Genomic DNA, 26,419 nt, shown 5'->3' on the forward strand with positions numbered 1-26,419 from the left:
ACATTTGGAAGTGTGAGAAATTACCATACATAACTCTGTCACATGCACATGTTTTATTTGTCAAAAGTATGTCTTGTGGGTCAGCCTCGTTAAAAATCCCAAGAAATCTTTTAAGAAGCAATCAACTCTTACGGTAAGACTCCAGAGATGGTAAGCAAATCATTTACTTCAGTTAATTCTTTAAAGGATTCTCTTCTGCAAGGACTGCTCATCTGCCTGAAGTTAAGCGTGTGCTTACTAGCACTTCTGAAGCGGGCCTTGAAGAATTGGGCCTTACACCATAGCATGTGTTCCCAGAGAGGAGGAGGGGTTTGGGCCCTGTTCTTCTCTGCAGCTACTTTGAGTAGCAGCAAATACAGCGACCTTGGTTTGTGTAGCTTCCGTTGCTGTTTGCAGTTACAGTATTTCTATGCCTTGGACATGTATTTATACTAAAAGCAGTACACTCAGTGCCTTTCTTACAGATTAACATAGCTGATACACTTTAACTGGAAACACCTTCTTGGGGGTTGTTGACTTTTGGGTGTTTGGATTTAGAGAAACTGAATTTTCTTTTTAAACCTAATCAGGAACAAGAGAGCATCAGCTGACGTACAAGTGCGTTGCACTCTGCGCAGGGGCACTTTCACAGCAATCCATGCCTTAACGCTCTCCTGTTGAACACTGAGGTGCAGTTCATAGCAGTGCTCAGAAGAGTGAACCAGGGTTTTATACCTCCAGCCAAAGGGGCAGGTCCAAAATAACCACAGCACACCTCAGGCAATGCTTCTTGGCTAAAAGGAACTTGGCAATAATTTCCTCCAGCACCCAGCCTCCCTGGTGTTGGCTCCTTCCACATATGCTACAGTTTGAGATGGCTCCATCCCAGTCCATCCTCCCACAGACAACCCCAGAGCTGCTGGGCTGTAACAGGACATGCTGGCTCCCAAACAGGTATTTGAGCCTCCAGTGTTACTTGTAATGTTTTTAAAGAAACTTTGAATACATTCAAGGTGAATTTAATAACCTCCTGTTATCCAGAAAAGGCAAAGTACAGAAAAAATAAAGATCTCACCTGCACTTGTATCTATTTATGGTCAACTCATGTTAACAGAATGTTTTGCTTTAATACTTGACTTACATTAATACCTCACATTATTACACGTATGAAGCCAAATATGACGCTAACTTAGTTGCTTACAACCTCAAACCTTACTCCCAATACACATTCCAATAAATTTATTCTGTAAAAACAATACATTTTTTTTGTTTTCTTTTTGTTTCCTTTTTTGTTTTTTTGTTGTGGTTTTTTTTTCTTACGTTTTTTACAGCAAACTCATCAACTACAAACCTTGAATACGCAAAAGATGTTCCAAGGACAAGCATAACAAGGATTGATAAAACCAGACTAAATATGTTTTCACAATAAAAGCTGGCATAAAAATAAATAAAAATCTCTATTATCACAATAGCAACAATAATGTACACAGAATAATGGATTTGGAATGCTTACTTACTAGTCTAGTTCTATTTCCAAAAGGAAAAAAAAAACAAACCCAAACAAAAAGGCAGAATGACAGCATCCTTTTTTAAGCCTTTCGGTATTTAAAAGTGATGTTTTTCTTTTGGTTTCCCATAGGGTTCTCGTATCACAGTAAGCTTAAAAATGGAAAGCATCCAAATGAATGATTTCAAATTGTGTTGGCATTGGAAAAAATCCTTGTATTAATCTAAAGAAACACAAGAAGACTTTCACTAACTCCACATATAGGAACTAAGTCAGATAGTGTACATTACATCATGGTTTTGAGAAGTATTAAGAGTATAACTAGCTAGGTACTTCTAAGAAGGAAGGGTATTTTATTACATTATTGAACTTGGCGGTGATCTCAACGGAAGAGAAATTTCTCTTTGATGTTGTAAACCAATCACAAATCAAGCAAGGATGGATATGGGGAAATTTTAAATCACATTTGTAGGTGGAATCTATCGTAGTACTGTATGGAGGGGACTCGTTTCTAAGATTCACTGGTTGTTAAAACGCTGATTTAGAATGATATCATTTGGAGTTACACCTTTTCTGTCTGGAAAAGGAATCTAAAATATGTTCAAGTATGTGATATCTTCATAAACCTCAGCCACTGGTAAAGGGCAACTTCATGCAACCGAATAATATGAAAATCAAAAAGTAACCCTTAGAAAAAAGGGTAAAATGTCATTTCTGCAAACACAATAGATAGGAATGTGAATAATGTGCATACAAACTGGGATGCTGTTGATGATACTAATGGACAGATGTGGTGACTCATATCAAATCCAAGAATATTAGACAACCAAACATGTAACCTTCTTGTGTTTTCCCTTAATATTCAGCAGTCATTATGTTGGTTAAGTCTGAAAGAGAGAGAGAAAAAAATAATCACATTTAATGTAAGAAAAAGTATGCTGCAACAAACTTGGTATCAGGAATGCCTTATTCCCATGCTTCAGTCACAGGTACAAGTAACCACCTGGCCAGTTCGAGCAGAAATTTTTTCCAGAGAAAGCTGCTTATGTTACATCCACCAAACACATCACTACAGAATATTAAAGAACACAGTTTAAAAGTTAACATTTAGGGCTTTATTCAAATAAGCAGCTCCAGTCAGGTATGTGGGTTGGTTTTTGTTTTCCCCAGTCACTGATTTGTGATTCTCATAGCACACTTCACACAAATACATTTCACACTTTTCCCACTACACAGAATGGCTTCAGACCAAAGCTCAGGCACTGCTGTGTCCTGCACACCTTGCCAGGAGAACACCCTTTGTCCAAACAAATGAACATTTGGCAAGTATGATGAAAGAAGAGGTTTTCACAGCTAGCATGTCTGCATGTTGTTTCTGAAAAGCAAACAGTCTGGCTTAGAGTCCAACGTAAGGTGATGGACAGAAAAGGAAGAAACTCCCACTTCATGACTGGAATCAAGGTCAGCTCTTGCTTCCACTGACATTAGTGGGAACTGCATCAAACTGTCCTCATGTGATCATGGCAAGTGTCTCCAAGACTCAGTTTCTTCATATTAAGCAGAGACAGTGAAGCTCACCTACAGGCACAGGCACACACTACTGCGCAGCAACATGACTACATGACCACCTAATCTGAGCAAGGCATCGCTTCTCTTTTGTAAAGAACTCAGAGTGTGAATGCTTGCCCATGCACACCCTGACAGATGGAAAGAAGCACAGCACATGAAGCAGGATGAAGGAATTAGCACTGTATTTGATGTGATCCTTCAAGAAAACAAAGCAAGGAGTAAGTGGCAGAGTACAGGTTAAATCCACTGGAGATGACAGAAGTTTCCTTTTATACAAGATTTGGAGAACATGAAGACACTTTAACATCCCTACACTAGCAGCCTTGCTCCTAAGCTCTCTTCCCCTCTGGCCCACCATACCTGTTGTGTCTGATGTCATGGCTAGAGTGGACTCTGCTTCTCTATCCAAGAGGATAGGAGCATAGGAGTGCCCAGTCAGCAGCCTGGGATGCCGGTCTGATTGCTGCATCTCTGAACTAAGGGCTGTGTTTGTTCAGCGTGGTTCTTCTCTCCTACGAGGCATCTGCAAACAGTAAGTAATTGAAACCTGCTCTTTCCGTGTGGGAGGTCCTGCTACATCCTGACTAACAGCACATGATAAGGGGCTATTATAAAATGCCCATGCATGTAATGATGGCTTACAGGAACTACCCGAGCCCTGCCTCTCCCCAAAAGGTGTAACAATGAACTGCTGATCCAGGGCTCTGCGCTCCTCTTTAAGAGTCAATGAGATTGTACTTAACAGCTGCTTTGGAAATGTGGCTTGGAAGGGTTCACTGGCATTTCTTTCCCTTCAGAGGGAAGTGCAGCCACCCATTAAAACAACTACAAATGATTAGTCAACCAAACCATGCCTTCTGCTAAAGCTCTTAATGACAGCTGCTACCCAGCACTGATAGGCAGGATGGGTGGTGAAGCTGAGCCTTGTGGTATCACTCTCAAATCCAGGAAGGAAAGCTGCCCTTGTAGAGCATCAAACCTTACCACTTCATAACAAGAATCCCCTCTGGGCTAAGGCCAGAAGACTCGGTAGGCACCATTCTTACATGGTGCACTGGGAATACTAACAAAAACAGACAGGTATGCAAATCATACTCTAGGATTTTCAGTTTCCAGCATCATCTTTCAGCACAACACACATTTTTTTCTCCTGGGTGTCCCAGAAGTCAAAAGTTCCCAGATGCAGGCAGCCTTTGTGACCAGTGGGGCTGCAGAGACCTGGCTCCTTCCCCAGCCAGGCAGCACAGCCTGCCAAGCTCCGCAGCAGCCGCCGCAAAAGGATGCGGCAGAGCTGAGCAGTTTCCATGGTCTCCATGGTTTCACAGCTCTTCAGGAACAGATCAGCTCACATCATCTTTGTTTGAACAAGTCTCTCTGCATTACTGTAAGATACAGTACAGTGTGTGCCACACTACCAGTGCTGCTGCACACAAGAAACAGCTCAGAACCTGATTCGAACTGAGGGACACAAAACCCAGAGAGCAGGGAATAAAGCTAAATCCAGAAATTGCCCAGTGTCTGGCAACTGACTTAGCCATCCTGCATTTAAGAGCTCTTGCTGGGTGGACAGAAGGATAATTATTTGCTTGCCCTGTGTGATCACTGCTATTCCACATAGGCTTGAGGCCAAAATGGTTACAAGATTCAATGCACACAGGGATGCAAAGAGTATATTTCATCTATACTGGCTGTTTTAATCTCAACTTGCATTCAGAGTTCTACGTTTCTCCTGACTTATGTCTCATTGCCTCAGTGCTGCTATCCTGAGCTATAGGAAGGCAGCAGGCAGCATGGCTCTTTACACCAGAGCATTGCTTTTCGTGTAGAAATTTTAGTGTGCAATAGCTAAATAGATTTTTACAAATGCTATTTTTTTTTCTTTCTTTTTTTGAGGGATAGATTTTAACTTACTTCAAATTGCAGAAAATCAATCAGACAAATACATTTTTTGTTTTCGTTTTCTAGAAAATGCACATAAATACTTTTAAGTCAAATAGAGCCCTAAATGCTACACTTTTAATGTTGATAAACCCCCAAACCTGTTATGCAGCCTAACAAATGCTCTCCCTGAGAAGTAAAGGAGGAAGAGCATAGAAATCAAACATCTCAAAAACACATCAGAAGGACACAGTGAACGTGTGTTTCTCTGGTCAGTTCGGACATAACATTTGTCTTTCACAGCAGTAACTGGAATTGTTGCTACCCCACAAGAACATCACACAAAAAATATGTCCTGGACACAGGCTGTTTTAAATATGTTCTCCCAATTGCAATAGTATCAGATGGCAGTAATTTTGGACCAGATTTTGATCCCCTTATTCATTCTGGCAAGCAGTTGCCTCCACAAATAGCTCCACTGACTCCTATGTTAGTAACTGATTGTCAGTGTGAGTAAAAAGATCACAGTCCTTTACCCCACTTTAATATTCAGGCTGTACCAGCAGCAAAAAGAAATGTCTTTTATTTCCAAGAAATTCATTCTTTTTCAGAGACTCAGTATAAGTCATGCACCTCCTGAAAAGCAACCACATGCATCTGTACAGAAGAGAATGCCTCATTTAGTGACACAATGTCCAGACTGTAACTAAAATAATGAATAGCAGAAGAAAAACTTGCCACATACCCTGAGTGCTGACCTTCAAATTCAAGTACTCCCTAGTAGGGCAGGGACTGGAGTCGGCTAACAAACACCACTATATGGGCATCCAGACAGTGAAAGTCAAAAGTGACTCAAGTGTTCAGTTGTAAAGATTCAGTTATGCCAGCTAGGAACCAACCATACAAGTCACCAGAGGTTTCAGTGTGGAGTGCAAATCTGAATTCCCTGATTTCTGAACTACTTTTGTACCACAGAAAGTAGACAACACAGACCCATGAACACCTTGCCACTGGAACATTATGTGGTTATTTTTGAGAAAACCAAAACAATTCATATTTAATAGCAGAGTGCTGTCATGAGGGGTGGTGGTGCTGGTGTGGTCAGTGACTCTTGACTTTAGTAGCTGATAACATATTATCTAATTAATATTAGATAAAAAAAACAAAACCTAGGGCTCAGCACTTGCATCGTTCCAGGGAAGGAATCAGATAAAGAACAGCAGTGGGGGAAAGACCTTGTGAAACAGGTAGAGGCAGGGCACAGTTATAAACCGTAGCTCAGTCTGAGAAAGCTAATGTTGAGAGAGTCTGTGGTCCTTGAGAACAGTTGAGAAACTAAGAGACAGAGATAGGAAAAGAAAGCAGCTTTGTCAACCCCAGGCATAAAATAAAAGCACAAATTGAGCCTTTGAACAGTATGAAATTGGCTGGAAAAAATATCATAGCTTTGGAAGTACTTTTATTTGCTCTGGGTTTTGAGTCTTTAGGAAGCCATCAGTTCACATTTTCAAGCTTTCCTCTACCACCTGGAGGTTAGAAATTTCATTAAAAATACAGGCGAAGATGCTCCTGCAATCATTTCACTTCAGCTGTTAACCCTTCAAGAAGATCCTGCTGCGGGTAAGTGTGATTAAAAGGCAAGGATCCCTCTGATCTGAAGGGGGGAGATGAGTCTTCAGCCTGAAGTCCAGGCATTATAAAACATCATCACTGCCTCATCATTATCAGTATTTTATTAAGAGAAAAGCTGCTTGTGTCCTTTAGGCAACTGTTGCATGGTCAGAGTCCTGGGAAGTGCACAGCACAGGAGCCAAAGGCTCTCCAGGACACAGTCTGTAGGGAGCACTACAAGCAGGGTTGCTGAGTCCACAGCTTTCTGCCCACCTGCCTTCTGCAGCCCTTCCCAGCTTCCACTACCAGGAATCTTTTAAGCAGTCAGTCACGGTGGCAAAGCCATGGGAATGCCTATCCTTGAGATCAGGGCTCTGAACTCTTGCTTTTCGTGTCTCTTTGCCTTCACAGCACCTTTCTACACCTCACTCTGAAACAACTGCTTCTCTGGTGTGAGTCTCACGCAGCCACCAGCACCCTACCTTTCGGAGGGAGGGAGCAGGTTGCACTCAGAGTTCATTTTGGTGTGCTCCTGGCGCCATCTCATGGCCAGACAAACGTCCTGAGCCTGGCTGGCCTCGCAGGAAGGCGAAGCGCACGGGTATGCAGCTCCTCTGCTGCACACCGAGGAGGAGGAAGCCCATCTTCTTCAGACTGCGTGGTGTTGGTCCAGTGCTCTTCTCACAAGCTAAATGATTTTGAAGAGACCATAATCTCATCTGTGATGGTGTCTTTTAGCAGACCTAGACATTCTTCTGAACTCATGCGTGTGAACAAGAGGACCAGATCCCAACTTTGCAGGGACATGTTGGTGTTTTTAGACCTTCCTTTCTATAGAAGGCCAAGTGCATGGGCTGGAGGAGCTCAGCAGCCTCCAGCAGACTCCCAGTCTGGATGTCCAACAGAATCCCAGTCTGGATGTCCAGCAGAATGTGGCTGCAGGACAGCCTGCCCTGTACCTGACAAGGTCAATCTAGACATGTGCTGTAGGACTTGCTGTTTAACAAGTGACAAAAAATACCTGATTGCTCCTTTTCGTGTGCTTTGTGTCTGATGAAGGCATGCCTTCTGAAAAGACACCTGGTCTGCTTTGAGGATGCCACGAGACAGAGTGTCCCCTCCTGGTCTGAAAAGAGAATTGCACTGCTGACAAAATACTGATTCTACAGCAGGAGCACCCAAGGTAAAATGTCTGTATGGGGATGTGAGCTTCTCCAAACTTACAGGTGCATTTATCTCCAGCTGCCCTTAAATCATCTCTCCATCTCGCTTTAGTACATGATGCTCAAACCCCACCTTTCCCATAATGTCAAAATCATCCAAGTTCTACTTGTTCAAGTGTGAAGTCAAGCCCAAGTGCTGGGGTAGTAGAAGTCATAGACAGAGCCAGCTCCTCATAGGTATGGCAGTGTGGACTGTGAGTATTTCTGTGCGTTGGTGCTGCCATGAAGGACACAGACTGTTCATTGTATTTCAGCACAGAGGCTAAAATATCTGCAATTCTGAAAATGCTGAAGAGCACCATGATGTTCTAGCATGCCAGATTCTACCTCCTAGTGGTTAGAGGCAGAAGAGCGAGCTATATGAATGCCACCAGCCACAAAGCCAATGTCTTATGTGACTTTTTAGCCACTTTAGTCTGCAACTGACCTAACTCAGTAAGCATTTGGCCCTTACATGGAGAACAAGCCTGAAATTCACAGGCATATCTGCTGTCACTGCTACAAACATGGGAAACAAAACAGGCCCTCCTGAACCTCTTGTCACCTCAGAAGGACCTTATAGACAGTTTTCTCATTCAAAGACCTATCTGAAGACATCAGTGTCACAGGGTTCTCTAGCCTGAAAGTGGGCAACATATGCACTATGCACTGGCCATACTCATCAAATTGTGTGGGTGTGGTGCTGGGAAGGCATAGCTGGCCAAAGCTTCTGCTTGCTTCAGCCTCTGGTTCAAACCAGATGCTTGTTCAGAGTGAATGTGAGAGGCTCCTAACCCCATGAGCCACATATCAAAGTCTTTCTAAGGTGAAGGGCCACAAAGAACATACACTGTGCCACAGAGAGACAAGGGAAACAAAGCTCTAGGAGGAGTTTTTAATCAGGAGACAATAGCAGCTCCCCAGAGGTTGTGTTTTGTGAGAAAGATTTGAGCCTAAGCAAGCAGCTGGGTGCTAAGGCACCTCAGCAATGTGAGATGAGAGCCTGTGCTGGCTGGCTTCCTCACCCAGCTGGGGATTCATGTCACTCAACAGCTCCTCTGACAGCCCAGCCTGGCTGCTGGCAATGTGGCAGTGCCTTGGCATGGGAACTGCGCAAGAATTGGTTCTGAGCTGGAGCTGTAAGTGCTGGAGCAGGGAGGCTTGTTTTGCTCCAAAGGCTCAGAAATAGTCGTGGCTGTTAAAAGTAGCTGATGATTAACCAATTCCCATTCTAATTCCCCTGCTCAGCAGCCTTTTTTTCTGTTGTGGTCACAACAAAGTGCCATTGATATGAACACACAACTGACACAAACATAGAAGGAGGTTGTATGAAGCTGCTCTGGAGCAGACTGCCTATCGCTGCTTTGGAAGGTCATATCCCAAGGCAGGATCTGTCCTGAAACCTGCAGTATGCGGGGTCTGTAATGTGCATTTGAACCCTCATGTATTCCAAAGAAGTCAATGGGACTGCACAGATTTTAAACGAGTGTGAAAGGATAAGCAGGCTCCCACTGTTTGGTGAGTCAAAATGCATTATCAAACAGTTTGATTCTGCTCTCACATCAATTTTGCATCATTCCAGCTCATGGTTTTCAGTAGTTCCTCTCAGCTGACATCCATGCAAGTGTTGGAACAAAAATAATGCAGTCGTTATTTTGGAACAAGAATAATTCAGTCATTGCTCTAGAGAAAAATCTCTAGCAGTGCAGGACCAGTCCCATGTGTCTGCTCCAGACACATTCTGAGCACCAAAGTGCAACAGAGAAAGCTGGCATACGGCATGCACAGGTCACTGCAATGCGATGCGAGCTCCAAAGCCCCCTGGTAGCAAACAGCATGGGAAGTGAATGATATTAACAGAGGATTACCCCTTCACTGGTTTTCTGCAAATCTGAAGAAGTGTTTCTTGTGTCATTGCCTGCATCTCCAGCATCAGAGCTGCTCTTATTTTCTTCCTCTTTGCAGTCCTTATCATCTTCATCTCCAGGAGATTTCCGTGACTGCTTGGAGGATTTCTAAAATGATCAACAACAAAGGTAAGGAATAAAAGCTCAGCTTTGGACACAGCGAGACACGTTTCAGCTCTATGGGGGATGCTGTCTGATCGTTAGGCTCCTTGTTCAAGGTGAATATTGGGGAGGATATGTGGGATGAAAAATGTTTCTCAGATAAAGTAGCTGGAGTGAATAAAGCAAAAGGAAAAATTCTGTGTTCAGCACAGGTGGGCAGCACAATTGACTGTAAGACAGGCGCAGTAATAGGAGATGGGTATTAGTGTTGGGTCACCTGTAGGTTTTGTTAGTTAATGAAACAGATGGTGCCAGCTTGATAAAAGTTTTGATTAAACACAGAGATGTAAAATGAGAATAACATTAGCGGAGCTGCTATCCATACTTTTTTTAGTGCTGTCAGCTTTAATATATTAACATGAAAGCCATGTGGAACCAATACATCTTTTCTGCTCCCTTTATGTTATGCAATTCTACAGGACAAAAGGATAAATTGTGGCATTAAGCCACCATTTTCCTAATCCTCTGTTTGCCCAGAGTCTTCTGGAAAGAAGATGGTAGACCAGACCTGAATTTCTAATGTAAAACACACAAGGGGGGTCAAATTATGTAATATGTTTTGGTTGGTGGATGAAAGATGAAAATTCTCATTGTTCCTCAAGCTGAGCCTGGATCAGATTGTTTACCTGCTTCTTCTCATTTCATTTAGTTTTCACTTTCAGAGAATAACATGAATGTGAATGAACGTGACTCTGCCACACTTCCCACAATTTTTTAAGCAAAGTGCAGACCTGGAGGCACACACAGAACCAGAGGAAGTGACTATAATATTGCTTCCTATTACCCAGGTGACAAATGAGACAGATGTCTGAACCCCAAGTTACAGTACACAAGTGATTATGTTCACTAGCCATCACAAGGCAGTCTGAGACACATTACTCCTGGCTTTGTCCTCTACACTGCTACCTAGAGATTGACAGGGCAGGTGGGCAATACAATGCACGTCTTTTGTCTAGAAATTGAGTGCCCTACTTCCTGCTTAGTGAACTAGTTCTCCCTCTCTCACATGCTGTATCCTCTGATGTATTTTACACTCAGCTACAACAGGAGCATCCAAGCACATCTGACCCTATCATATCTTTCAGCATGCTATCTGGGGCACTCACACTGGAGATGGCAGAGGGAAGCTTGAATTCGCCTGGACCCAAACCTGAACTCATGTCTCCGAGGAGGCACACTCCTAAGTCTCTTCTTCCTCTTCAAGGGGACATATCTATCAAAGATGATCAAACATATCAATCCATCTTTGCAGAGACTTTGCAGCCCTGCTGAACTCCTTCTCATCCTTCGCCTCTTTCTCAAAGTGTGGGAATTAGAACAGAACAGAGTATTTCAACTGCTGCCTCACCATGGTTGTCTACAAATGCAGGAGCACTTCCCTTTGCCTGTTTGAACACCATCATTATGGAACTGGAATCAAAATGCTAAAGGAAGAACAGATTGCCATGAGGTGGACAGTATTCTAATTGTAAACACACTTCAGTATCAATGGAAAAACTCAGATGATAACCTTTGAAGTGTAGGATTTTTTCCGTTTTGAGCCTGCTTTTTCATTCTTTCTTTTTCCTTTTCCATCCTCTTCTACCCGATCACCTTCCTCTTCACTGCTGGCATCTGCTGTATTTCCTCCTTCTCCTTCAGTTTCTGATGAGCTCTGTTGCTGAATTGCCTTTAAAATTATAAGAGTAACAGTAATAGAAAAAAACAAGAAGAATATAATTAAAATCCATTACTTAAATTTGGTTCTGTATCAAAGATAGAAACACTGGTAACAGGCAGCTTACACTTTAATTGCTCTAGTCAGGGAGAGCTCAGGTTATTCTAGCAATTATCAAGAAAAAAAGGGCTGCAAAGACAGTTTACTTAGTCACCACTTGAAAACAGTTATCAGGTGCAGATTCTGGGATAGCATGTTCTGAAGGGTTTAGACAGAAACAGAAGATATGATACAAAAAATGTGTTTGCCAGAGAACCAAGAGTTGCTCAGTGGAGAGACCTGGCATGTTCTACTTCAAGCAAAACTATGGAACTTTTTGACTGGCTACGATAGGAGAGACTCGTTCAGGAGAGAAGATGGCTGTTACAAGGGCAAGCTCTCTGTATTAGGAAAAAGCAAACACTGACCAGAAGGCTCAGGGCTCTTTGACAGTCCATCTCCCACAGACTATTCGCTAGATTTTTTTAAATCCACAGACATATGCAAAACATCTGTAGGGCTGAAAATATGAAACAGGAACTGAGAGGGCAGCAGCTTGTCTGCAGGTGGTCCATAACTCTGGTTTGTAAGGTTTTGTGCTAATAATGTAATAGGTGTTTGCCTTCTTTTGGAGGTGATTTCTGCCTTCAAAGGACCACATTTTTTAATGAGAAAAGTTCTTTAGTTTTATACAGTTCACAACCACTCTTCTCCCCACTCCAGCTTCACTGACTTTTTGCTCCAGAAATCCAACAGGGAGAGCTGTTGGACAGTAGCTACTATCTGGTAACAGCAGCTTAGGCCTCTACCTTCTCACCCCTAACCACTTCGGCAGTGGTGTCCGACGTGTTACGCATTGCCCATGTAAAAATCAAAAGTGCAGTGACCTTAAGGTCTGTATGAAGTGCACCGAACCTGACATAAACTACAGGAAAAAAGAAGTCAGAAATTATTCATGTTTGCACTGGAGTAAACAAAACCTTCCATTTTTAATTCAACTAAATCTGCTGCAGAGTTTTCCACTTCATCACCTTAGCACATCACAGAAGGCAAAGGGCTCTGCACTGTGATTAAGGTTCAATTTGTCACAGACTTCACGACCACAGCTGCCTTTGCATTACAAAAGCTGTGAAACTTTCTAGCTCCACCAAAACCAGGACACTCCACATCACTCATATAATGTTTACATTGACAAGAAGAAACCAAGAAAGATAAGGTGGAATAAAAGTGAAAATAATTTACCTGATATCCAGTAAACTTTACTCCAGGGTTGTTTTCTATTTCCCACAGGCCTTCATTAAATCCTTTTCGCTTGTTTGACTTCCCAAACTTATCTTTATATTCTTTATACGGGAAAAGGTCTTTGGGCCCCAGGAACGCACTGCGTTTTAACAGAGGTAACATTCAAATTCAATTCCTCTTCTTCAGAAAAACCCAAACAACAACAGTGCAGATGTTTTCCCTATTCTTCTGCTCATGCCATCATTTCTTTTTCACTTTTATTTATTTGTTTGTTTACTTCTTTAACACACTGGCTTTGAATTTACTGCCATGAGTCTGATTTAATGGACTGTCTCGCCATCCTGATGTTTGATGTTGCAAAATCATGCTGAGTCTCTCTAGAAACAACTAAAACAAGTCTCATTTATTATATCAGCTACTGCTGGGAACTGGTACTTGAACAGTTTATGAAAGGGATTATATGACATCATTGCCTGAGATAGCAAGGGACCAAACCTCCCAGTCCATGTGTTACATATCCAAAAAGGCCTAAAAATACCGTAAGAAAAGCTGAAGAGTGTAGGGAGTGCCTAGAACCCATGTGCCAAAACTTACCCTTTGTACTACAGGACAGAAAAAGCAGTGGCATTTCTTATTATCTCTACTGCCAGTAAGCCTGGGAGTTTCTTTCTTGGAATAAGCCCCCTACATGCAACATTTTGTGCAAACACAATAAAAATGTCCTTGTTCCCAAAAATCTTATAATTCCATGTAAGACATAAAACAATGGGTGAATATAGGCAGATGAGTAATACAAGGAAACAATGAGACACACTTCTGGCCAATTTTTTTTTTTTTTAGACAGCACAGCAAGGGAGGGATTTTGTGCTTTTTGCTGTATAAGTCAGCTGTGCACTGGGCCAACAAATTTCAGGCACAGGCACCACAACGCAGGGAAAGATAATTTAAAAAAAAAAGAAAAAAAAAAGGAGTGCTTTTCATACATATATTACAGTAAACCTCTTAACTCTAAACTTCTTACATAAAACTGAAGAAAGCATCATTTCCTTTCAACTGGGTATCCACATCCAGTGTGTTTACTTTGCTCTGTATCATAGCACTGGGATGGCTAATTGCAAGTTAAATTGAAAACAGTGAAGGCAAAAGATCCCTTCCTTCTCACATGGAAGATACTATGACACCACTGGAGCTAAGCAAGTCACAGTATATATTCACGTGTATATATATATAGTATATATTAACTATAATCACTGTCCTACTTCCCTGATGATCTTTGAAATTAATGTTATGTTAACTCTGCTCTCCATTACTACAGGATCACAGAGCTCCACCATTTACAACACGTTTATTCTCATAACATCACCACAAGGGTGGGAAGTTGCCTTTGTTTGCAGATGAGCTTCTACGGCACAGAGATTTGCCCAAGGTCAAATTTGAACTGACAGCAGAGTACAGAGGAACATCCAACTATCTTTGGTCTTGGTCTAATACCTTAATCACAGAATCGTATTTCTTCCTTGCTGTAAACACTATTTCAGATTAATGCCTGATTTATGCTCTAATTCTTCCCAGCATTTCTGAATGTGCAAAGTTTCATTCACTTAAATCATCCCACTAGCCAAAAGTTTGCCAGTACAGAGCCAGCTGGTGGCTAAAGGCATCAGAGGCCAAGTCTCTAGGGAAAAAGCTTCTTTTTGACTACACAGGAGACACCATCTCATTGAGAAATATTACAATTATATCATTACAAAGCCAAGAATGCATTCCTACCTGAAACCTAAACAGGGATGTCCAAACTAATAGACGTCTCATTAATATTAAAGGCTACAATAGGGCAAGGGATCTGAATAAATAATTTTATCTGTGCTTTTGCTAATACTAGGAAAAAATATACACAAATAGTTCTAATACCAGTAACAAAAATTGTTATGAAACTTACCATGAGCTACCTTAATTCAGCTCAACAGTCATGAATGGAAATGTTTCTATAGTATTTACATACAGTAAACACTGGGAAATTGTTACATCTTTGTCTGAACTACACTGGGAGAGTACAGAGTTTCCACTGCTCTGCTGTCAGAGTAAGGAGCTGCAATCTATGGTTCATGTTTAACAGTTGTGCTTTTTAAATTATTCAAGTAGTAACTACAAACTGTTTTCCTGTTTCAGATGTTACAGTCAGATGATGGGTTATGAAAAAGAGATTACCAGTTTGGGATTCATTAATTTTAGAATAAAAGGGTCAGAGATTTTTTTCTCGGAATGTTTCTCAGGAAAAAAACTTCAATTAAAACCAAATTACATTTGGGTTTCTGATTTAAAAGCATCGTAAGCTTATTTGAACTTTATTATTTTTAGATTAATTGTGAAAGTAGTAGTAGATCACAATATATCAAATAATAATTACAGCAATGGGAAGAAATTTTGATCTTTGTTAAGCAGAAACTGCCTTTAAAGATTTTCAAAATAAAATGTGATATATGGGACTTATCTTTTGGAACAATGTTAAAATTTAAACATTAACCATACACTTTTAATGAAGCTCCAAAGCTCTAAACCGGAATTTAAAATACCATCAGAATTTTATTTTTTCATTTTTCAATAAATTCTAGAAAATGCATTCCCTGAAAGTGAGGAAGAAAAAGCTTTACAATGTAAACATTTAATACAGAATGGAAACTGTGATTTATTTTCACCACTTCAAAGTTTAAAATAGAGATATGTACATTATAATTTTGAATCTCTGTACTTTGTAGCAATTACTGTAAGACCCAACTTAGCCTTACTGTTCTGATTCCTTTCTCTCCCTACGAGCTCATTCAGCATAGTTCTTTTATCACTTCTGAGAGCTCCATCCTACAAACAGCACAAATCCTACAATTCTACGCAATCCTACAAGGGCACAAATCTCACAGGAATGCATGTATTTTAAAGCTATGTGAGGACTGCATGAGACTCTGGGATCTGCTTGCTTTCGTTTTACAAACTACCAAGTGAGTTCTCACACAGGACACAAATCCAAAGGCGTATGCATACAGAAGCCTGATCCCTGCTATCATGTACCTCCAAGTAAAAAGCTTTTGCCCCTGCATCTGAGTTCAGATGGCTGTTTAATAAATTTATGCCAGTAAACACAGGCAGTGGTTATTATTTATGTTTCGACCATAGTATACTACCCACGCAGATTTGTTCCCACCTACTTTCAGGTTTCACTTCCATGTGTTAATACACATGAGTTGGACTCCTAGGACCTATCTCTAGGCACCCAATGGCTTCAGTCAGGATCAATAAAATCAGTGGAGATAATGTTAGCTACAGTGGAAGAAGATATTTTCAAAAGAGAAGATCACATTCATTCACTTACGTTTCATGAGTCCCAAAAAAGAAGATGGGATATTTATTTGCTGGAGGTTTCACAGCTCCTTCAGGGAGTTCATCAATCTGTGAGACAGAAATGGAAAAAAAGATTATTCCCAAATGTGGTGTTCCTTGTTCAAGAATCCCCAACAAGCCATGGAAGTGCTATGCAGGTATCCCGCAGCCCTGGGAGGTCCCACTGTGTGCTGAGGTGGGGAAGGGAAGACAGCTGTTCATTTTTCAGGCAGGCAGATACCACAAAGTCAGCATATGACAGAAACACTACAAGGAGATGATAGAAGACCAAGGAGCAGACAAAAAGTTTTAACGATTTCATGGGCATTCTAATACACAAAGGCAATAAAATTAAGTCTGCTTAATTTTAGTGTTAGCTTCAGATGCTACCTCATCAAAGGCACTGAAGCCCAGACGGTTATCCTGTCTGTCTCACATAGTCACCTAAATAACTTCTGCAACAAATGGGGAACAGATGGTATTTGCAAGACTTTGCAGCTGGAAAACTGGACAACCCCCCACTGGTACTTCCTGGTGCTGATGGTGGTACATAGTGTAAAATGCATAATGCACACCAGGAAGGAGGGCCTGGGTCTCTCCTTCCTCTGCACCATCCTAACAATTGGTTTTGGTCACCACTCCCCTCTCTCCTCCATCTCTTCTTTCACATTTTATCCCCAGCCTCATAATTCTTAAGATATAGCTCTCCTGAGCAGCCAGGACAGGACAACCCCTTCGGCCGAGCAGTGCCTAGACCCATTTTTGGTGTCTTGAGTGAGAGCATTGGTTGTAAGGCCTTAGTCTTGTCCATATCAAAATTTTCAGTCATCTGCAACAGAAATGAGAGAGTCCAGGTGTCTACCCACATTAACCAGAAACACAGCTCAGCTTTAAATAAGACCTAAGTGCCTGCCTTCCCAGAAATGGCACTTCTGAGCATACGTAGGTGTCTAAAATTAAATGTCCAGAGAAGTCTCTGGCTAAAAGTGAATCTAGACATCTATAGGGCAACACCAGAGAGCAGGTAGAATGGCTTGCTGCCTGGGTCTTAGGCAATTTATCTCAACATAAGCATACTGAATCCCACCAAATGTCACTGGAACTGAGAGCAAAGTGCTGACATACCAATGCCATAACGAAATCTGCTCCTCAGCAGAGCACAGGGATGGAACCTGCATGTTTTCACTCAAGAGGCCAGGCCCACATGTGCTTTCCTTCTCTTTCCCTGTTGAAGGACCCCATACACTGAATTCTTGTTGATTAATAAACACCAGATTATTTTCAAAGGATGTTCTCTTTCGCTGTAAAGCATCTGCTGGCTATGTAGCTCTCAAAGGAGTACAAGATTTTATAAGAATTCAAGTCCTTTTGGTACCCATTGGGGACAGAGAAACCAGAGCCATGTGTGGAGCTAAAACATCACAGGACTCCTCTCTGCAAAAGAAATGGATACCTATCTCCTAGCTCTAAGTGGAGCATTCTCTGAAGCTACACCAAAATCAGGTGACACAAGAGCACTTCTAAATCATTCCCTGTCTCCTTTCTGCAGCACAGCTCAGAGGTGTGGATGGTGGGGCTCTAGCACGCTGGGCTATGTGTCACTGTGCTCTCACTGCCCATCATGATCTGCAGAAGACAAACTGTGATGGTCAGAGGTGTCACATGCCTTGCGGGCACAGCAATTACTCAAGTTCTTTTACTCAACAAAGCTAATGAATTGATAAATAAAAGGAAAGTCTGTAACAGATTAAATACACATAGAATAAAGATCCTGGTGGAAGATGGAAGCATGGCCTTTTAGCTCAGCTCTGTGTAAGAAGAAACTGAAATGACATGACAAGCTGCTTGGCGTCCCTTTCATCATCAGGAATACACAGAGGAAAGACTGCCAAAGATATTTTTGTAGAACTCATTATTTCCTGACACTAACTATTTGGTTTTAAGTGCCCATAATGTGGTTACTTTCTCACTAATTCATGATTTAAATACAGGTATTAGACTAGAACAGCGATAAAAGGACTGCAGGGGAAAAACACTGCAACTCATTTTACAAACTGATAGCAAGTCAGGGAGATACTATGTCCCACTTTGCAGCACATTTTAATGTTTCCTTAAAGATAGAAGTATCTATGAATCAGACCAAAAAAAGGCTGTGCTGGTAGTTTAACAAGTACAAGGTACTCAACTGCCTGGATGCTACAGCCATTTTCCTCTTTATTATGACAAGGAAGATGTCCAGAAAGATACTAGACCCCAGAAAAATGTGGACTCCCACGACTAAGATGAACAAGTCTGCTGGGACTTGAGTGTGAATCTCATTTGTCCACTTGCAACACGGCGCCAGCTCTGGGCTGCATTACAGAGCTGCACAGTTCAGTTACTGTCTCAGCCCTTTAAGAATGTCTCACGAAATAAAGCAAACAGCTGTAAATGATCAGTAAAGCAGAGGAATGAAGACATGCTAAGTAGGGAACTCTGATCAGAAGGGAATCTTACATCACACAACGTGCTGTGCTCCGAAGCAGTGAGGATCTTCTCCTAAGCAAATCCCAAGTAGAGTTAAGCCTCGTGTTGTATTCCCAGCACTTTATACTGTTAGCAAAGGAGCAGCACCAATCTGACAAAGGACAGCACATACATCTGTCACACAGCTCACCTGCTCCTTATTTCATGGGACATTTCTTTATTCATCCAAGTATACCCTCTAACTACGTTTCATCACAGGAAACCATAAAAAAGCTTTTCATAGCTTTTGAAAGTTGGCATACACATACAAACACATACAGTATAAATCTGCACTAAACAGCTCAAGGATAGACTGCTAATGCTCCCACTCTAACATTTCACTGTGCAGCTGAGGTCAAGACTTTTCCTGCCTTCACTGATTTTACTGTGAGCTCCCCAGCTCTCAGGCTAATGTACTGTAATGAGGTTGAGTATGAAGTGGCAGTGCTATCTTCTGGCCATTTAACTCTGTAGCAAAAACTTCAGGGAATTTAGTGAAGGATGAGACCCTCTCTGCCATTAGGAAAGATCTATTCCCTTTAACCTATTCCACACAAATTCCTGCATTAAAGACCATGAGAGGAGAGCTTTGCACAGTCCACCCATTTCCAGCAAAAACCACCATAGCCCTCTGAAAATGCTTATTTAGCTGCAGAACAAGCCCAGCACTCCCTGACAATCACTGCTGTTTTGTACTAACAGAAAGCAAGCAATACAAGCAACCATATTGCAGCCCCCTGCTGCTGCACTCAGTCACAATTTATTCCCATCCTACAAAATGTTTTTGTTAAATACGCTGAAGATTTGGATCTGATATTCTTCCCCATATCAGCAAGATCAAAAACAGAGAGAGGGAGGGAGAGTGAGCACATGAGCATGAGAGCGAGAAAAGCATCACTTCTTCGAACCACGAACAAAAGCGGTAAGTGCACCTATACTAGGACAGTGTTGTAGTCACAGAAACCTCACTAATGACTAAAGCATCTGTCTATCTGAGAGCCAGACTGCCACTGCATTTTGCTCCTGGAAGGAAACAAACAGATTCTAAAGTGCCTGTTATAATCTGCAATCAAACATGAGATCCATCCCCTCCTGAACCAGAGCAGACAGTGGGCTGGAGCTTGCTGCCACAGAAATCAGAGAAAGCAGCGCATGGCGTCCAAATCTGACATGTGCATCAGCAACATCATGGGCAGCCGCTTCAATTATGGCTAAAATTAAAGCAGGTGGTTTCAGATTTCGAGTTTTATCCCTTTTGCTCCCGTTGCTGTCATCTGCTTAATGAATAACAATTGCTTTCTTTTTGCACAACCTCAGCTGAGCTGTACTTCCCAGCATTTGTTTGCCAAGCAAGCAGGAGAGCTTTAAAGATGTAACGGTGCTTTTTTTTTCCCCCCCTCGGTAAACAAGTGCCAGGCTTCTAGGGTCAGAACACTGAACAGAAAATGCAGCCTAGACCTCTCAAACCAGAGCAGAGCTTTATTAAATGGTGTTGCTAGGGACTACTGATGTGCAAGCATGAAATCTGTCTCCTTACAGTGTAGTTTACAGGTTAGGATGTATGTGCAGCCTGAATATTTTGCTCTCAGTGGTGCTAAGTAATTGCTGACTTCCCAGGTAGTATTTCCATCTGGTTCCCACAGGCTTGGTTTGGCAGCAGTCACACTGCAACACTTTCTTCCCAGTTGCCATGAGGTTAGGGACTCTCGGGAGAGAGGCACTGGCTGGGTGGGTTGGACTGCAGCTGCAGAGCCACAGCCGCAGAGCTGTTCTCCGAGAACAACAGTGGCTCCCCGAAGCACAAATCATCCCCATGCCTGCCTGTGGGATAACAAGGCATATTCCAGACAGGCAGAGGAGCTCCCTGGGAGGGCTGGTGCAGAACCAGAGGAAGCTGCACCCCCTCCTGGGTGTTCTGCTCTGCAGAGCTCTAGATTTCCTGCAAAATGGGAAACATCTCACCAAGACACACAAAACGGCAAGCTTTGTCTTTCTGCTTGTCTATGTAAAGCAGCTTTCTGTGGAGGTTTACATGACTGCAGCGGTCAAGAAAGGAACAGTTCTGCCCACCAAGGCAGAAGGGCATCCCAGATGTGCTTCCTTCCACTTGGAGGGAAAGCAGGTGTCATGTTGTATGGCTATCACAAAATCTCCATGCTGTGGATAAGCTGCTGCTCAGAAGCAGGAATTCCAGGCTGTCAGGGTGGCTTTCAAACCAAACCCTGTTCCACTGGGTTCCAACAATTTTACACTGAAAAAAAAAAAGGCACTATGCAAAAACACCTATCAGGTCCACATGTACAGACAAGAAAGCTCTACTTCAGCATACAGAGATGCTTATGTGGGCATTGAAGCCACAAAGTCCTTTTATTTTGTAAAAAGAAGGAATTAAAACTGCAGAGCAGTCATTAGTGATTGTTTTGACATAGTGTAAATGCCTTTGATTGGCGAAAGCACACAGAAGCATTGCAGAGATCAGTATCTCCCACTGAAACCCCTGGAGTCACTGCACAGCAGTCGAGCAAAGGCCTATAGTATTTTTGCTGGAAGTGGTTCAAGTTGCTTATTATTGCCCAACACATGCAAGCAGCTTCATCTTTTGCAGTTAGCTTATTAGCAAAACTCTACATGGATAAAAGCAACACTCTTCAAACTCTATTATTAAAATAAGATATTTTGCTTTTCTACAACAATTTTATTCAGATAGAGTTAATATGCTTTTTAACAGCTAATGCTACTGGGAGCCAGCAGTATGGCAGTATCTTTTCTAAACCATTATTTAAAATGCTGTTCTGTAAAATGTAAAATATTAATATTTTTTTTCCAGAAGATCCTAAAATGTTAGGAGAGAGAAAATATCCAACCTACTTCAAGCTAAAAACTGTGACTCTGATTCTGTAGTACTTTAAATTGAAGACCAATCCAAGTGATTGGAGACTTTTAAATGTTTCTATCATTTATCAGGACTGTATGATATTTGCAGCAGAGTACAACTCCTTCCATGATGTACATCACACAGTAGAACATCTAGTGTGGAATGCTGGCACATGCATTTTTCCACCCATTAAAGAAGATAAGCCTGTGAAGAGTGAGACTAGCAGCAGAATCCAGCTTAATAAGATGGAATTGTACAACTACAAAAATAAAAATTAAAAAAGTCTCTAGGCATGGAAGAGTGCCACCAGCAAAAACAAAAAGCAAAACAAGATTAAAAACAGCAGAGCATACTTTAGAGCACTGACGAACATGGCTGAAGGGTATTCTGCAGACAGCCAGAAATGACAATATAAAGACATCAATCCTTTTTCTTTTTTTTTTTTTTTTCTTTTTTTTTTTTAAATTCTGTGCATGCTCAGGACCTCAACGAGATAGAAGACAATGAAGGGTTAGTTGGAGTCCAAACAATGCTGGCAGGCAATGTCTCACTAGGAAAGATCAGCAGTCTTGCAGCTGAGTTCAGCCCCCTTTACATCCCTAATTAGCAGCATATTTTTAAGACAGAAAGTTGAAATACACTTTCTGCAGAGCTGCTTTAATCTTGAATATGAAAATGGGGCCAAAGCTTAGTTCTGCGTGACTGGTATCTATATGCATGACTTTGTAGATAACAGATTCATGTGATTCAAGTCCTCTGTGCGCTTTTGTGGCTGGTGGACACAAGACTGTCAGAGGAGGAGACTCGAGGGTTACAAAGACTAGTCCCATCTCTGCCACTGGCCTCTGGAGCGACCTTGGCCAGATCACTGCATCTTCTTCAGTCTCACTTCTACAAAAGGAGCCTACTCTCCTTATAAAACACGTGAGGTCCACTGCTAAAATGCTAGACGTTACTAGTAACAAATACTTCCAGAACTGTCAGAGTAGGATTTCAGGTTACCAAACTGTAATCCTCCCAGTGAACACCCCCCAAAAGATAGACTGCTGACAAAATGCTCCATTTTTTCCAATGAAGTGTTTCCTTGCCAATGTTAGGGAAACAATGGTGCTACCACTCAGATTCTTTTTTTCTTTTCCCCAGTCTGTGATCACACAGTTTTCAGTCTGATTTTTACCTGCAATAACTCAAGCACACATCAGGCAATTTTGCCAAACCAGACAAAAGGAGAAAGGCCAAAGAGATATTAAGAGTTCCCATGTTTTGTGATAATTAGGCTGTCCATCAGAAAATGGACGAATAGTCCATATGCTGAGAGACAGCTTGCAATGCAGGCTCAACCAAAGCATCAGACAACAGGGAATCCACATAAAGGCAAACCAGGGAAAAATAAGCTTCTTAAGTTTCATGGCTTACAAAATTACTTTTTATTTGTGGATGAGTGGGGAGAAGTTGTTCATTTTCAACAAATATTGCCAGTTCGGAGGCATTTTGTGTTTACTTCCCTTTAAACATTGTGAACTTGATTCTCCTTTGTCTGAATTACACCTCAGAAATCAAAGCACTGTTTGCAAGGTAAACCTGAGTAAACCATAGTGAGCCCACCAATACCACATTAAAGCAGTTTCTGATGACAAAATCTGGTTATTCTACTTTATAATTTTGTTACAAATATTTTTGTCTTGAAATATGAATGTATGCAAGAAATGCACATACAAGAGTGTGCTTGGAAGACACACTGCAAATAAAAACTTATTGATCCATCCCAAAAAAGGAAGAAATTTTAGGGACTGAACATTCACAGGCACTGTATTTCTCTCCAGCTACTCCCTTCTCATAAGCCAAAAAGGACATGAAAAGTCATACTCTTCCTTGCTAACGTGCCCAGATAAATCCTGCCACCCCCCGTTACCACAGCTGCTATAAAGAGAGGATGAATGGTGTAAGAAATCATTAGACAGAGGAATTCTTTTTGGCCTTTAAATATTTACTTTATAATTTCACTATTTCATTGACCTGCTTTAAGGAAAAATGTTGCATTCACAAGACAGGATTTTTTTGTGAGTCAGGTTGATCAAAACCTTTTCAATCAGACACAACCTGCCCTACAGCATTGACATTTGGTCAGATACATGCAACCAAATTTTACACTTGAGGCTCATCTGTTCCATATATCAAAAGCTTCATATTCTACTGTCCAAGCTTTTATTAAAAGAAGTCTTGCTAGTCCTTATATTGACACACTTAAAGACAAAAGGTAAGCAAATTTCTGGAAGTTTGCCATTTCCCAGACTTGGCTGGCATAATTTTCTATTTCTTTTCCAATGTAAATTACTTCTCTAAAAAGTAGAAAAAAATTGGATTGGCACATTTCCAGGATGAAGAACGTTGAGTGTCCCCACGCAATATTTGGTCCAGCTTCTGAAAAAGTACACAAAACCTGATTGACACCACAGCTTGCAGATATTTTTTTTTCTTTGAGTAAGGAAACATGATGGATGGAGACTGCAGGTCCCAGAATATGAGCCTCCAATTTGTATCAGGGTGGACACAAAAACTTCCAAGAGACAAAGAAGGGAACAATCTGTTTCACTTGATGCTGCCCACAGGCTCCTGTTAGGGAGGACTCAAAGCTTGTCTCTCTGGAGATTGCAACTATCATTTGGGCCTTTGGGTACAGAAAACCTTCCTGCTTGTCTCCTCTGTGGCCTGTTTTGTTACCATGAATTGCAGCTAAAGAGTATAATATCAGGGAACCGAAACACTTCTTGTCACTGAGCAAGTGTTTGCACAGAAAAAATCCTTAGTGTTACATGTGAAAAGAACACAAAATCTTTGTCCATTCAAAGCACAAACATTATTAGTGTCCTGCAACCCTCTGAGGCAGGGGTGCAGCAGCAGAGATGAGACCACGAGTATCATGACCAGTCCTCCAGAGGCAATGAAGGCACAGCTAAGCATGTATTTTTCTCCATCATGTTGCTCTGTCTGGACTCCTAGCTCATAAAGACTCGTGGTTTTCCATATCTGAGTGTGTGTTCATACCAGAATATCTGTTTGCAGGATTTAAGCAACTACTTCAAAACATAAACTTCTGTTTCATAGTATCATAAACTTATTTTCCTATTACCTACCCACTGTTTTGCAGGCACAGACAATCTGAGCTGAGCTGCACACACAGTGCAGAAGCCACATGAACAGGTATCTTCTGCAGGAACTGAGTATGAGGGAGGTCCTGAACAGACACAACCTCCAGGTGCTGAGGACTGCAGAAACACAGGCACGCTTTGTACAAAATCACAGTACAGAGGTTGCTCACCTGAAAATGGTGGACTGGGACTCTTCAGCAGGGGAGAGGCCTCAGTCCCAATTTTGGGGCTATGGGATAAGTACAATCACCAAGCATCACTGGTACACAGGCCAACTAATTTGTTGTGATGCAAATAAAACATACATCTACAACATGTACACAGTTTAGAAGGAAGGAGAGGCAACGAAACCTAATTGCAAACCCAGCAAAATGGAGGGATTTACAATAAATTTTCAAAGGTAGGTTTCCCTGTTTGTGCTGCTGACAGACTGCAAACTCCTACCTGCAGAAGAGCTCAGTGTCTGCAGAAAGCTTATGGTCACTACAGACCAAATGACTCTCTGCAAAGAATTGTTTCCAGTTGTTTCCCTAGTCTTAGCCACTATCTATGGTACAAACCCAATTAAACTGGCAGACTATTTTGCTAAGATGGAACTTTTGTGTATGTTGACTGGGTCACTAAAACCATGGAATGAAAAGCAATTTGTGGAGTCACAGCAGTCTCTGCACAGCACTTAGACCCAACTTTGCTGTTTCTCCTGGGTTTGCTTTCAATCTCTGCTCAGATTTCCAGGAGCTGTCATTACAGTGTCAAATACCTTCTCTGCAAAGTCCCTCAGTCTAGGTTAAACTCTTAGGAATTTTAATCTGTCTGCCTAAAGAGACTCAGGAACGAGTTTTTCCAGGCCAAGTCATACTCCCACCCACCTGCCTGTTTTTCTGCTTCCAAAACTTCAGAATGAGAGTTTTCATTTAGTTTTGACCAAAAATGTAATATTGCTGAAATTGAGATAGTCCCTAAAAGATTAACAGCCTTATTTATCAAAATGAACATCTTCCTCAAAATAATAAAATATAATGAAATCTCAAGCAGTGACTTACAGGAATAAACTCTATATAAAAATATGCAAAGCACACCATTTTGTACCTGCAGACCTACGAACCTGTATCTTAATCATTAAACTATGTTAGCAGAAAATGACTCAAATGAAACAATAAAAACATGAAGGACAAGAAGAGATGTAAGTGGCATTAACGTCCAAGATGGGATGAATACAGCAATGTGGTAGTGATCAGACTTGCTAAGGTGGCATATCTGTTATTCTAAAAAAATATATTTTACATCATGAACATTAAATATGAGGTTTAAGCATTAGTATTCTGTTTTAATTTACATGGTCAACATGTTTATATACTTGCAAGATGAAGAGTTACTTTCTGACGTCCTTTCTTTCTATCCAATAAGTTAAGCTGAATATGTGTATGAGATATCTGTAAGTATTTGGTGTTATTCTCAAACAAGCTCTCAGAAAATGCTGTTTCAATGAACACAAGTTATTTACAAAGCCTACTGACTCAGCTGCACTTCTGTAACAGAAGTCACAAAGTTTACTCCAGAATTTATTTTCTTCCAAAAGTCTCTGATTTTCTCTAACTTTCCTTCTCTAAAGAAGACCAAAGGCTTCTGGCCATCACTCTTGTTTCCATACTGGACTTGGAGTGGCAATCAGATTAATTTAAAAGGAATGATTTTAAAAGGATGGAGTCTGTCAAGGGACAAATTGCACATGTGGAACTTTAATAGCTGTTTGCCTGCATACATT

General features: G+C 41.4%; 1 protein-coding gene across 1 annotated transcript in view; it reads right to left on the reverse strand.

Moving 5' to 3' along the window:
• Positions 1–2,199: 2,199 nt before the first annotated feature.
• Positions 2,200–26,419, reverse strand: part of HDGFL3 (HDGF like 3) — a 36,614-nt gene continuing 12,394 nt past the window's right edge. The window contains exons 2-6 of the mRNA XM_054387951.1: positions 16,118–16,194; positions 12,754–12,892; positions 11,326–11,484; positions 9,615–9,761; positions 2,200–2,373 (exon numbers count right to left, since the gene is read on the reverse strand). Of these exons, the coding sequence (XP_054243926.1) occupies positions 2,368–2,373; positions 9,615–9,761; positions 11,326–11,484; positions 12,754–12,892; positions 16,118–16,194 (528 nt within the window). The 3' untranslated portion in view covers positions 2,200–2,367. The remainder of the gene's footprint in view (positions 2,374–9,614; positions 9,762–11,325; positions 11,485–12,753; positions 12,893–16,117; positions 16,195–26,419) is intronic.

Source organism: Indicator indicator, chromosome 16 (assembly GCF_027791375.1).
Source record: "Indicator indicator isolate 239-I01 chromosome 16, UM_Iind_1.1, whole genome shotgun sequence".
NCBI lineage: Eukaryota > Metazoa > Chordata > Aves > Piciformes > Indicatoridae > Indicator > Indicator indicator.